Consider the following 11,355-nt stretch of genomic DNA (forward strand, 5'->3'; position numbering starts at 1 on the left):
GGGCGGGTAGAGAAGGCTTTCGCTAAGTGACCCGTCACCCATTTCGCCGTGATTAACAGGAAACGCTCTTTGAGCATCATCCCGTAATGTGAGGAGGGCGGGGGACGGGACCGCCGGGGACCCCAGCCAGCTCCCCGTAGCCACGCAGCGGGAGCTCCTCCGCCATGGGCGGTGCAGCGCGGCGTGGAGCCAGCCCCGGCGGTGCCCCCCGCCTGATCTCGCTGCTCCCCCCGACGGCGGCGGGGCAGGGGGGGCTGCCCGCGCCCCCCGGGCACACGCAGGCGCGCAGCTGCCGCGCCCAGGTGGCGGCCGGGTCAGCGGGGACCTCCTGCCCCGCTGAATCAGACCTTCCCCTCCCACCACATGCGCAAGGAGGGAGGTGGCCCGGGGCAGCCGCCTCGCTGCATATAAAGCGCTGCCGTCGGGCCGTCCAGAGCCGCTCGCTCTCAGGACCTTGCTGCCGCCCGGCCGCCGCGACATGGACACGGGCCGCCGCCTGCCGCTGCCCGCGCTGCTGCTGCCGCTGGCCTGCGCCGCCCTGGCGCAGCGCTCCCTCACAGGTAGGAGCGGGGGCTCGGCGGGACCCCGCGGGGGACACGTGGGGGGCTGCGCGGGGCTGGGGCCGCCTGTGCCGGCAGTGGCCTGAGCCGCTGGTATCTCCCGCAGAGAAGCAGCGCGCCTGCCTGCTGCCCCCCGACGACGGCCCCTGCCGCGCCCTGGTGCCGCGCTGGTACTACGACAGGCACACGCAGAGCTGCCAGGAGTTCACCTACGGGGGCTGCTACGGCAACGCCAACAACTTCCTCACCTTCGACGACTGCGAGAAAAGCTGCTGGACCATCAAGAGTGAGTCCAGGGACCGGCAGCGCCCCAGAGCGCCCCGGGGTGGCAGGGGGCTAGAGGGGATCTGCGGGGACACCGGGGAGGCTGCGCAGCTTGCGGGATGCTTTGAACCCACCCGGTGTGTCATAGAGTCATAGAATTGTTAATGTTAGAAAAGACCTTTAAGATCATCGAGTCCAAGTGATGTCCCTCCTGCTTGTTGCTGCTTCTTGCTGATGTCAATTTTAGGCAGAGAAACCAGAATTAATTGTCTCAGAGATGACATGTGGAATTTATCTATTGCCGGAATTTAATATTGCAGCTACTGGCTAATCAATGCATCAGATTCCTCCTGTAAATCTTATCCCACTTTATTAAAGAATGCAGGTGGGACAAGCTGGGACTTGCTTACAGCTGGAGTAATAATGTTTTGCCTACACTACCATGTTGTTCTCTCTGTGAAGAATGATTTTACAGAGGATGAAATTATTTCTATTGCAGAAGTGCCCAAATTATGCCGGTTGGAGGCTGATGGAGGACCTTGCAGGAGTTATCTAAGAAGATATGCCTTTAACTTGAGCTCAGTGAGGTGTGAGGAATTCATCTATGGTGGCTGTTATGGAAATGGCAACAACTTCAGAGATTTGCAGTCTTGTGTGGACCACTGTCTGCCAGAAAGAAGTAATGGTTGTTTCAAATTTTTAATAAAATAGATGATTTAAAAGTGATATGAAGATGATACTTTATTTGATATTTTCCTCTGGATACCCATGCAGTGGTAATTTTGAAGACTTCTGTGAAGCAGAAGTTTATATTGTCCACATTAATTTTAATGTGTTACTTGTCTCAGCTGTTACTGAAAGAGCAAAAATGCTGTGGCCTAAATACTTCCACGGCTACACGCAACTGATTTCTTGACTTCTAGAGTCAAGGTACGGGTGTAGCTGAAGGGAAATAACAGGGTTGGAGATCTGTGTTGAGGCAGATGTGTCAGACATTGTGGCAGTCGTGTTCAGGGCAGTGATACCATAATATAAAGCAGAAGTGCCTTTCTAAAATTCAGGCCTGAGAGATGGTGTTAGGAGGCTTGGGTTTTTGGCACTCAGCAGCTCAGATTCTGATAGAAGTTTTGCCTGATGTGATTCTTCACTGTCTCTCCATACAAGCTTTAAATAAGAAAGGTTGTAACTATGAGCAGGTGACTATAGCTAAGCATTGTCATGACCACCAGGTTAATGTCCAGTGCAAGATAGGATCTTTGAAGAAGAGAGACCTACCAGAATGTATCAAAGCTATCACTGCTTAACCTTTATTAGTGCTTGATGACAGTTATTTGTGACTGATGACAGACTGTCAGCATTTTCTTAGGTGAATGGTGAATTATTTTTAATTTCTCTGTTACACATCCAGTGAGCTGATAAAAGGTTTACAGCAGGAAAAGTAAAATTTTGTTGAGGCAAAATGAAACATGATTCTTTTGAGAAAAGCGGTGGAGTTTGTATTTTTTGCTGAAAGCATACAGAATTTGCTGGCAAAATCATAGCAAAATAGTGCCTTTATTTTCTCTACAGCGGTTGTTCCACTGAAATTATTGTTATATTTCTATATACAAGGAATAAGACTATGTAAATATCTCAACCATCGTATGCATGGCACCACAAATGGGCAGAGCTGATGAATTTCAGTTGTGGGACAATAATCCTGTTTTCTGGGTTGATCTGTTGCTTTCTCAAATTCGCAACTCACAGGAATTAGATGCAGTAAGTCTCTGAAGTCTTCAGTAACAGTCATGTCAATTCACTGGGAAAAAAAGCAGTTTAGACACAAAATTTATTGCAGGGTAAATTTTAAGAAGCCATGCACAGAGATTATATTTATATAATTTTTCTTCCTCTCTCTTTTGTTTTTCTTTGTCTTTTTTTTTTTTTTTCCCAAGCTGGCCCCTTGCTATGCTATAGCCCTAAGGATGAAGGATTGTGTTCCTCTTCTGTGCCTCGCTATTACTACGATGCCAAGACTAAATCATGTAAGGAGTTCAAATACACTGGCTGTGGTGGAAATGCCAATAACTTTGTTACTGAAACGGATTGCTACAATGTCTGTAGAAAAGGTAAGATTTTTTTGTATTTTGGCAATCATAAGCAGGTAAAGCAATGCACATACAGCAACCAGTATTTGCAGTGTTCTTTTACTTGCCTTAGCTTGCTACAGGGGTATGCTTTTTGCATTTTGGACTTGACGTTTTCACATTCAGGGAAAATTGAAAAGCAATGCTAAATCCTTCTGGCAAGATCAGTGCAATGGAGGTGGTTACACCATATATTAATGAAGTGTAGAGAAGGCCACACAAAAAGACTGAGCCCACTTACTTACTGGAGCCCACAAGGAATCAATCTTTAAACTGCTCAGTATCTGCATGAACACTAATTAATATATCCTTTTATTTGGCATATTTTTTAAATAAGATTAAAGTGAGTTGTGAAATCAATTTACCTTTTCCCTTAGTATTTTCAGAAGTTACCATCCTACCTCGATTCCTGCTGTTAACTCCCATTTCCTATTCCCATTACTAAAGATTTCTGCCTCATTAATTGTGCTGAGTAAACTGTTTCTGTGGCCTTGGGGGGAAGGCTTGGAATGATAATAGATTTTTCCTAATGGTTTTATTTAAACCAGCTACTGGCTGTGCTTGTAAATCAAAACAGTTATGCTTTTACTTTCAGTCATATGTTCATACCAGCTATTGAAAGTTTTAATACTCTAGTTTAACTCATTTAATATGAAAATAAGTGAGAGAGAGAAAAGCATAATTGTGTGTTGTTCCCTGGAAGATTCAGGAAGCAGACACAGCACAGTATTTTAAAAATTGATACTAATGGGAAAAGAATTTAAGACTGTATCTAGCATGTACATTGCCTTTGGAAAAAAGGAAAAAAGAAAAACTTTAAAAGTAGCTTTGTTTTAAACATGAAATGCATGAGAGTGGAGTACTTCAGTATTGAAGATACAAAATCTGAAGTCTTAAGTTGGAAGAAAATTCTTCGTGAAATCAAGAGCTGGGGCAAGGATTGCACCCCAAGCACTGTCCTCAGAAATAAAAATATTGCTTGCCAGTTAGTCATGACATTAATATTTCTGTGGATGACAAATCTGAGTGTGTCTCTGCCATTGTAGTATTATAAGAGAGTCTTTAATAGCATGCTAAGTTTATCTGAGATGCTTGTGATTATCTAATTTGCATCTATTAGTACCTGTAAAGTGGTAGGGCCAGGCTCTAGTCTGGAGTGTGCAGGGAGAGAGGAGGAAGGAAACTGCCTCTTCAGTGTCTGACCTCCATGCTCTATCCCTGCCCATGCCCAGCCAGATCCACCTGCATGTTCTTTCTTCCTCACTTTTTTTTTTGTGGAAGAAAGAAGTAGGGAAACGCTGTCTGTCTGGTAACTGGAGCACCAGGATAGCCAGACATCAAGTATCAGTTATAAGCTTTTTCACCAACTTCTGAATTTCACAATTCAGTAAGGCTTGGTACAGCCAAAGACCAAAGTTAAGGGCATAATTAGTGCTAATTAATGTACTGCTGTACATATTCATTTCTATAGCTTGGGAGTGCATGGCAATATTAAGCAAATAATTCAGGCAACTTAAGCCACTCCTGTCCTACTCCCAGAATTTCCTCCTCAGCATCTTTCTTGTTACCTTCTGGAGTCTCAAGTTGAATTCAGTTGACCTTCCCTGTGCAAATATACAACTGCTCACTAAATTCACCTATAGTGTTTTAAGTGAAAAGGTTTCTGATTAATTTAATTTCAAAAAAGTTTATATTGGAAAAGAAAAATGCATTGGGGTGACAGCAAAAGGATTGAGAACTGCTGCTAGTATATAAGTAGCAAAAAGACAAAGATTTTCTATCAAAAATGTTTTCTGAATTGCACTCAAACATTTCATGCAGCCTTTGTAAGCATTTCTGGAATTAACTCTGACTGTCTTAGGCCACTCTGCAGCTTCTCTGAGTTTTGTGCAGAAACCACATTTCATCTCTTGATCTCCCAAAAGCACCGGTTATATTTTAGCCTTTTCCCCACTGTTCAGAGAAATGTAATGATAATTTGAGTTTTTTTACTTGTGTATGGTTTTTGGTTTGGTTGTTAGGTTTTTATTTTTATTTTTTAGGGAGAACAGTGTATTTAATTTCATTCTGCTTTACTGGATAAGGACAGCTAGATAAGACTTTGATGACTGCTCAGGAAAAGAGCAGCAAAGTAGGATTCCAGTACCAAAAGTGAACACATGGGAGATCTTACAGTGTGTGAGAATAAGGTGTGCAAAACACATTTTACAGTTTCTGATTTGTTTGTTATTATTGGACAACTGTTAGAACAGCACAGTTTTGTCATGCTGTTTCCTTAAATCCCTCCTTTGTTTTGTTAGCAGGGACTCAGAAACCAAGAATCAACAAGCCAATGAGTGTATCTCGCAGAAAAATAATGAGAAAACTGATTAAAAAACCTCAGGTGTATAACCAGAAGTCTTAAAGCTGATGTGCACTTGGATGTTTGAAACACCTTCTGTTGATTCCACTTTCTTCTTTTGTAAGGTAGTTTCCACACAGTTTTATACTGACATGGTTCTGTCTTTCAGAACTCATTTTTATCCAACTTACTGTTTTATAAAGAACTGTATTTAATAGAGGAATGAACCTAAGTTTGGTTCTTCTGCTCTCTTGTCTTTGCAATAATACTTTGGCAAAGACAGGTGTTTAGATTTCCATGTTTTTATGGGGGAATATTACTACTGCCTTAGGAGAATATTTCAGCTGTTGCAAATCAATTAAAATTTGAAAAGTCAATTGTCTCTTAGAATAACTGAGAACAACAGTTAAAGTCTACCACGGATTTTTTTTTTTTTTTTTTTGGTGTCCTCTGTTTGCTAAAGAAAAGGAACATTTCAAAAGTATGTTCAGAGATTTATTGCCCTGGCATTTTACACACTTTGGCTCTATCATTTAAATAGACTGTATTTTACAGTTAACATTCATAGTCAAAGCTTTCAGAAGTCTTCATAACAGTAGAAGAAGTATAAACTTGAATCCAGTTCATCGCGCAAGAGATAATTGGGAGTAGGGATACATTGATAAACACTCTGACAAAGGCAATGAATAAGCTAGTTGAGTATTAAAATAACAATGTAGCCATTACCTTTCATGACATTTGAAATTTCTGTTAAGTTACACTCCAGATTCTTGTATGACATAAATCAGCATATTTGTACTGATTTTATGCTGATTACATCTGCAGAGGATCTTGATATTTGTGTTAATGCAGTGGCTGTTACAGCAGAACAGCAGAAGCTTCTGCAAAAGTGTAATCCCTCTTTTGAAGGCACTGTTTTATTTCTTATGGTAGATTATGCCTATGGTGATATTGCACATTCTTATATGTTTTGTATTTCAGTAACGTCTGAATTTCAATTTATTTCACCTAAATATTTTCTAAATATAAATTTGTAAGTAATGTTAATAAAATGTTTTTTGAGAAAAAGAGAGCTTGGTCTGTCATTATATGAGTTATATACACCAGTATGTGTAATGGAACCTATTATTTGCTAATTATGACTAGCAGAGTTTAGTTGTCTCTTGAATCGTTTCCTTATACAGAGGTCTTCATTTGAAGAAAGCCAATAAATTGCATAGATGTCAGCAGTTTTTGTGGCTCAGCTGGCTCTCTAAAGAGCTGCTCTCAAAGGGGTGTTTAGTTAAGCTGATTGTTTGCTGCTGGGTCTCCAGTTGAATGTTGCACTATCTGGGTAACACATTGTTTCCTTGCTTGAAACTACATGGCTCTCAGATAGAAAAATTCAGATGTGTACTTTATACCCATTTCAGAGAGGCAACATGATGGGCAAACTAGTCAAGATTTGTTTTCTTACAGATGTTTCTCTCGTTGCTGGATTTTTAATTAAAGCAGTTGTCTGTGCTTGCCACAGTTTTTTAGTTCTTGGTCTCAGAAACTTTTCTTATTTCAATTAATCTATTGCTTATTGCAGATGAATGAGGAAACTCTATGATAGAAAATTGCAGGTAACTAGTGACAGTTTTAAGTGTTTGTCCTATGCCAAACCTCTTTGGTAACCAGCCTTCAAACAGAAAGGGGCTAGTCTAAACTCCCTGAAGGAGCCACGGCACTACCTGTATCACTTCCTCTGCGTTGTGAATTTTGGCCATGCTGTTTAGAGCAGCAGCTCAGAGTGTCCTCTGAATATTTTTTCATATCTAACACTAGTATTTGGGGCACCGTAGCTGCATTTGTTGCAGATTTCTGACCATGGTTTATAGAAACACAAGCCTGTTTCAGAAGTTAAATTTAGACACTGTTTTTAACTGTAGGGGATGACTGTCTTTTAACAACATCCCCAGAGTATAGTCTCTGGTAACATGTTTGAGAAATTAGTATTATTCCTTATCTCTCTGGATCTTTGACTTTTACAGGAGTATCTTTGGATGGGATGCACAAATTGAAGTGGACCTGAGATTTAAAGAGAGCAGCTCCAGCTCACTGGAGACTTTTTGGTCTTGTAATTTGGTGCCTTGTCCCACATCATGACATGTCCTGAGCAATGCAATACCCAGCTAGTGTCCTGGAAAGGATCCAAGAGTTTATTCTTTTGCTCGTGCCCCCTCAGGGGCTCAGTGAGAGCTGTCTTGATGGCCTGGGCTGCACCCAGGATGCTGCAGTGGCCACTGCAGCCCTTTGTAATGTGGCTGCTCTGCAGGTGTTTTCTTTCCTTGAATAAAAACATAATTTAAATTTTAAGGAAAAACATAATTTACAGTCTGAGAGCTTATTGCTACTCAGTGTAATTTCAGAAGCTTGGGGTTTAATCCCTTATCTACCTCATATCACACAGAAATTTAATGTAAGCAATCCATAATTTTTCCAAGGTTTCCTAGTGAGCAGACTCTAGAGTATTCTGGAGGAGGATGAGGGGGCAGGGGAAGAGGAAAGAGGGAGGCCATGGAAGTTTTCTCAGTTCCTTATTGAAGCTATTCCATAAATTGTACCATATTCTCAGGTAAATGCCTTATTCTCTTCTTTCTTCTTTTTTTTAAGCTACAAAGAATTTCAGCTGTCACCGTGCTGCTTTACTTCACATTCTTAGGTTACTCTAATATCCCTTCAGACGGCTGTGACTTTGACTAATCTAAATAATTATCATCTACAGCCTTCTGTATGACTCATGACTTAATTCCCTTTTCAGTTTGCTGATGAAACAACACCAGCCCAAGCTTGGACCCACTGTTAGTGTTTTGCCACACTGAAAATTAACGCAGCCCATACCATCCTGCAAATTAGCTTTTATTATAGTAGCCAGTGTCCAGCATCTGGTGGTGTGTGTCACAGTGCAAATTTCTACTGCAGAGGATGGAAGCAGGGATTATAATCACTTGGGTTCATCTTGTCTTGCATAGGCAAACTGCCACTGAAACTCATGACTAGTGATTTGCATGGGGCAGTCATACCTGCCACTGAAAAGTAGTTGCTGGAATAAGCAGATTTTAATAAACTGCATTGCAACATCGCTGCTCTTTAACTTTCATTATGACCCATAATTTCAGTTCATTTCTTAGTGATAACTTGCAAAGAACTACAGAAAAAGCTCCATAAAAATGAAAAACTGCGCTGAGTTTTCATCATAGATCTGTGACAAGAAATTGCTTTGTAAAGTATTTCCAGAGTAGGAAAGTAGCTTCATCTTTTTATTTCAGTGGAATTTTAAGTGTCAAAAACAGAAAAGGAAAAAAAATCCATGGGGAATATTGTGGAATCCCTGTGGTAATATTTTTATTGATAAACTAAATGATGGTGAGCAGAATTCAGCCCATCTCATTTTAACAGTGATTTAGCCCAATAAATGGCTTTCTTGCAGTTCCATACTTCAGGAGCAAACTGGCGATGAGTTCAGCTTGTATCCCTGGAGTCAGATTTCTGATCGCCAAAAGCATCCCTGTTTCTTTGCCACTTCTCATCAGCTGAGGAGGTGAAAAACATAGAACTTTATTTTAGAAAAAAAACATCTATTAGAAATAATGTGCCATGTAAAAAAAAAAAAATAAATAAAAAAAATTCCTAAACTTGTGTTTCAGATCACAGATGAGAGGTTTTATCCCTAAGCTTGAAGTCAGCCATACTGCTGAGGGCAGCTGTTCTGATCCAGACAGGGATAATAAATCTGTTCCACTGGATGAATGCAGTCCAGCTATGACTATGTGAACCTGGAAGAACCACATTATGTATGTGCCAGAATTATTATGCATTTACATTAGCGTTATTGAAAGCAAAATCTGCCTCATTATCTTTCTAGAAAGAAAGACTATCACTGGCAATAATTAGCACAGAGATACTTGCTTCTCTTATTTTTCAGTATATGGTGGTCCTGTACAGTAATGTCTATCATCTGATAAATTACATAATTGCTGAGGAGAAGGGTGTTAATCATAGTATATACAGCCTAATGAACGACAATGATATTTAAAAAGTAATCTATGTAAACAAGATGCATCAAAGCATGCTGTTTGATGTGTTAGCCTCTGATGTGACCATGAGTTATAAATTCCAAGTTATTTGGAAATGAGCATTCCCAGCTCATACTGGGAACTGAACTATTTATAAAAGAGAGATAGTTCAGGCAAGTTAAAGACTAATTTATGAAATGTAAAACATTGTATCTATTATGTGGGAATAAAACAAGTCACTTTTAATGAAGGTTCCCTTTGTACTGGCAGCGCTGACCATAATTTCAGATGAATATGGGCAAAACTGATGTCTTCCAGACAAATAGGATTAGGTGCCTAACTGCTTGTGTGTGGAGGCTTTTGAATGCAGTTTCAGCTCACAGCACATCACATTGTCTGATTTGGTGGGGCTGAACTTCGAGCTGGTGAGCATACAGTATTATTGAGCCTTATTGTTTTCTCAGGCCAAATCCTTATTAAGCACCTTAATATATTAACTACAAGTTTATCTGCCATCTGAATTACAATGGTTTTGCTCAGTGAGCTTTCTTGGAGGGAGCGTAGTACTCAGGAAGTTTGCAGCATCTTTTCTAAGATGGCAATGCCTGTTTACATTTTTAAAAGCTTAGTGTGAAATGCAGTACTAAAACTCATAGTATGTAATAAATGCTTATGAACACTATTGTCTATGGGATATTTTTTTTTGTATGTGGGAAGCAAGATAAAGAGGATAGATTATACTAATAAAAGCTATTTAAAGAGGCAAGAGAGTAAAGGCATTTACTGGCATTACCAAAGCAGAAAAGAGCTTCCCATCATCACAGTCATTTTCAACAAGGAGGAATCTTGAGTTTTACTGATGTTAAAGAAGAATATTTTATAAAAATACCTCCAGTAGAAAACAGCATAACTAGCAAGGCTTTTTTCCTCTTTCTCCCTGAAAGGGGGAGGGAAGTCTCATGAGAAAAACAGTTATGACAAATGGTATTTACTCTCTCTCATGGATCCAGGCTGCTGCACTGGAGAAAAAGGAACCTGTACAATCCCCCCTGTGCCAGCCAAAGGGATCCTACCACGATTTCAACAAGAGCTGGAGTGAGTCCAAAAACTTTGGTAACCTCCTTTAAGTGCAGAAACATGATCTGGCACAAAGCAGCATTCCCTTGCAGCAGCACGTGTATTTGCCTTACCCGAGCTCTGCTTTGCCAGTGCTCATCAGTGGGTGAAAGCAAATAAACAAAGGCTAAACAAAAAATTTTTGACCTTTATTTTAGTGCCCACAGAGTTGCTGGATGTATGATGTGAAGGATTACATGCTCTAGTGGGGCAACTAACTCACTGCTTTACTCCAGTATGTCTTCAAATAGGATTAGAACTAAAATTGCTATGAAGCCTATTCTATAAAACACTGGAAAATATCTCTTTTAATATTAAAGGCATTTCCTTGATTAGGTTTTATCAGGGTTTGTTGCTTCCAATTCTGTCAAGAGTCTTCTTTTTAAATCTAAATCAATGTTCAGATAATTAGAGATCAGTTTATATTGAAGGAGGAAATTTAAAATCTCCCTAGTATGGTTTAATTTCATCAGATAGCTTGGATATTCTTCCTTCTGATATATTATACATTAGTAGATACCTAAGTGTAACTTTTGTACTGGCAATTAAAATGGGTTCCTTAACTGGTCTCATAATAGCTGTTTTGCATTCTTCTAGTGTGAATTAACTTAAGCAGTACTAAAATAAAACAGTAAAGTATGAATCACATAGATTTTAATTATCATAAAACTTTTTAAAGCCAGAAAGACTAAAAAAATAAATGTGTCACTGAAGTAGATCTCACCTTATTCTGTTTTCTAATTTTATATTTTCTTCTTTAATCTGGGACTCAAAAAAGATTACAGACTCTGCAGTTATGCTGATGGAAAACTGTTCTTGATCTCCAGATATACAATAAAGAAGCTCTTTCCAAACCTATTGTGATAGAGCTGACAGAGAGTCATCCAACTCTTTACTGCCTCATTTTT

At 40.0% G+C, this 11,355-nt stretch overlaps 1 protein-coding gene across 2 annotated transcripts; it reads left to right on the forward strand.

Moving 5' to 3' along the window:
• The first annotated feature begins 357 nt into the window (after positions 1–357).
• Positions 358–6,361, forward strand: TFPI2 (tissue factor pathway inhibitor 2). 2 transcript variants are annotated; one of them, XM_064677459.1, is made up of 5 exons: positions 358–560; positions 667–846; positions 1,324–1,503; positions 2,759–2,932; positions 5,254–6,361. In XM_064677459.1, exons 1-5 carry the CDS (start codon positions 479–481, stop codon positions 5,352–5,354), a joined length of 717 nt encoding a protein of 238 aa, XP_064533529.1. In that variant the 5' UTR covers positions 358–478; the 3' UTR covers positions 5,355–6,361. The 2 variants fall into 2 exon arrangements, with proteins under 2 accessions (XP_064533529.1, XP_064533520.1); XM_064677450.1 differs by having other exon boundaries at positions 371–560; positions 5,251–6,361.
• Positions 6,362–11,355: the final 4,994 nt, after the last annotated feature.

The sequence above is a fragment of the Pseudopipra pipra genome, chromosome 1 (assembly GCF_036250125.1).
Source record: "Pseudopipra pipra isolate bDixPip1 chromosome 1, bDixPip1.hap1, whole genome shotgun sequence".
NCBI lineage: Eukaryota > Metazoa > Chordata > Aves > Passeriformes > Pipridae > Pseudopipra > Pseudopipra pipra.

Excerpts from the sequence above, each read along its gene's own strand:
- TFPI2 (XM_064677450.1), top strand. The coding sequence starts at position 479 with ATGGACACGGGCCGCCGCCTGCCGCTGCCCGCGCTGCTGCTGCCGCTG. Across the intron at positions 847-1,323 it reads AAGCTGCTGGACCATCAAGA|AAGTGCCCAAATTATGCCGG; the intron begins GTGAGTCCAGGG and ends TTTCTATTGCAG. Across the intron at positions 1,504-2,758 it reads CCACTGTCTGCCAGAAAGAA|CTGGCCCCTTGCTATGCTAT; the intron begins GTAATGGTTGTT and ends TTTTTTCCCAAG.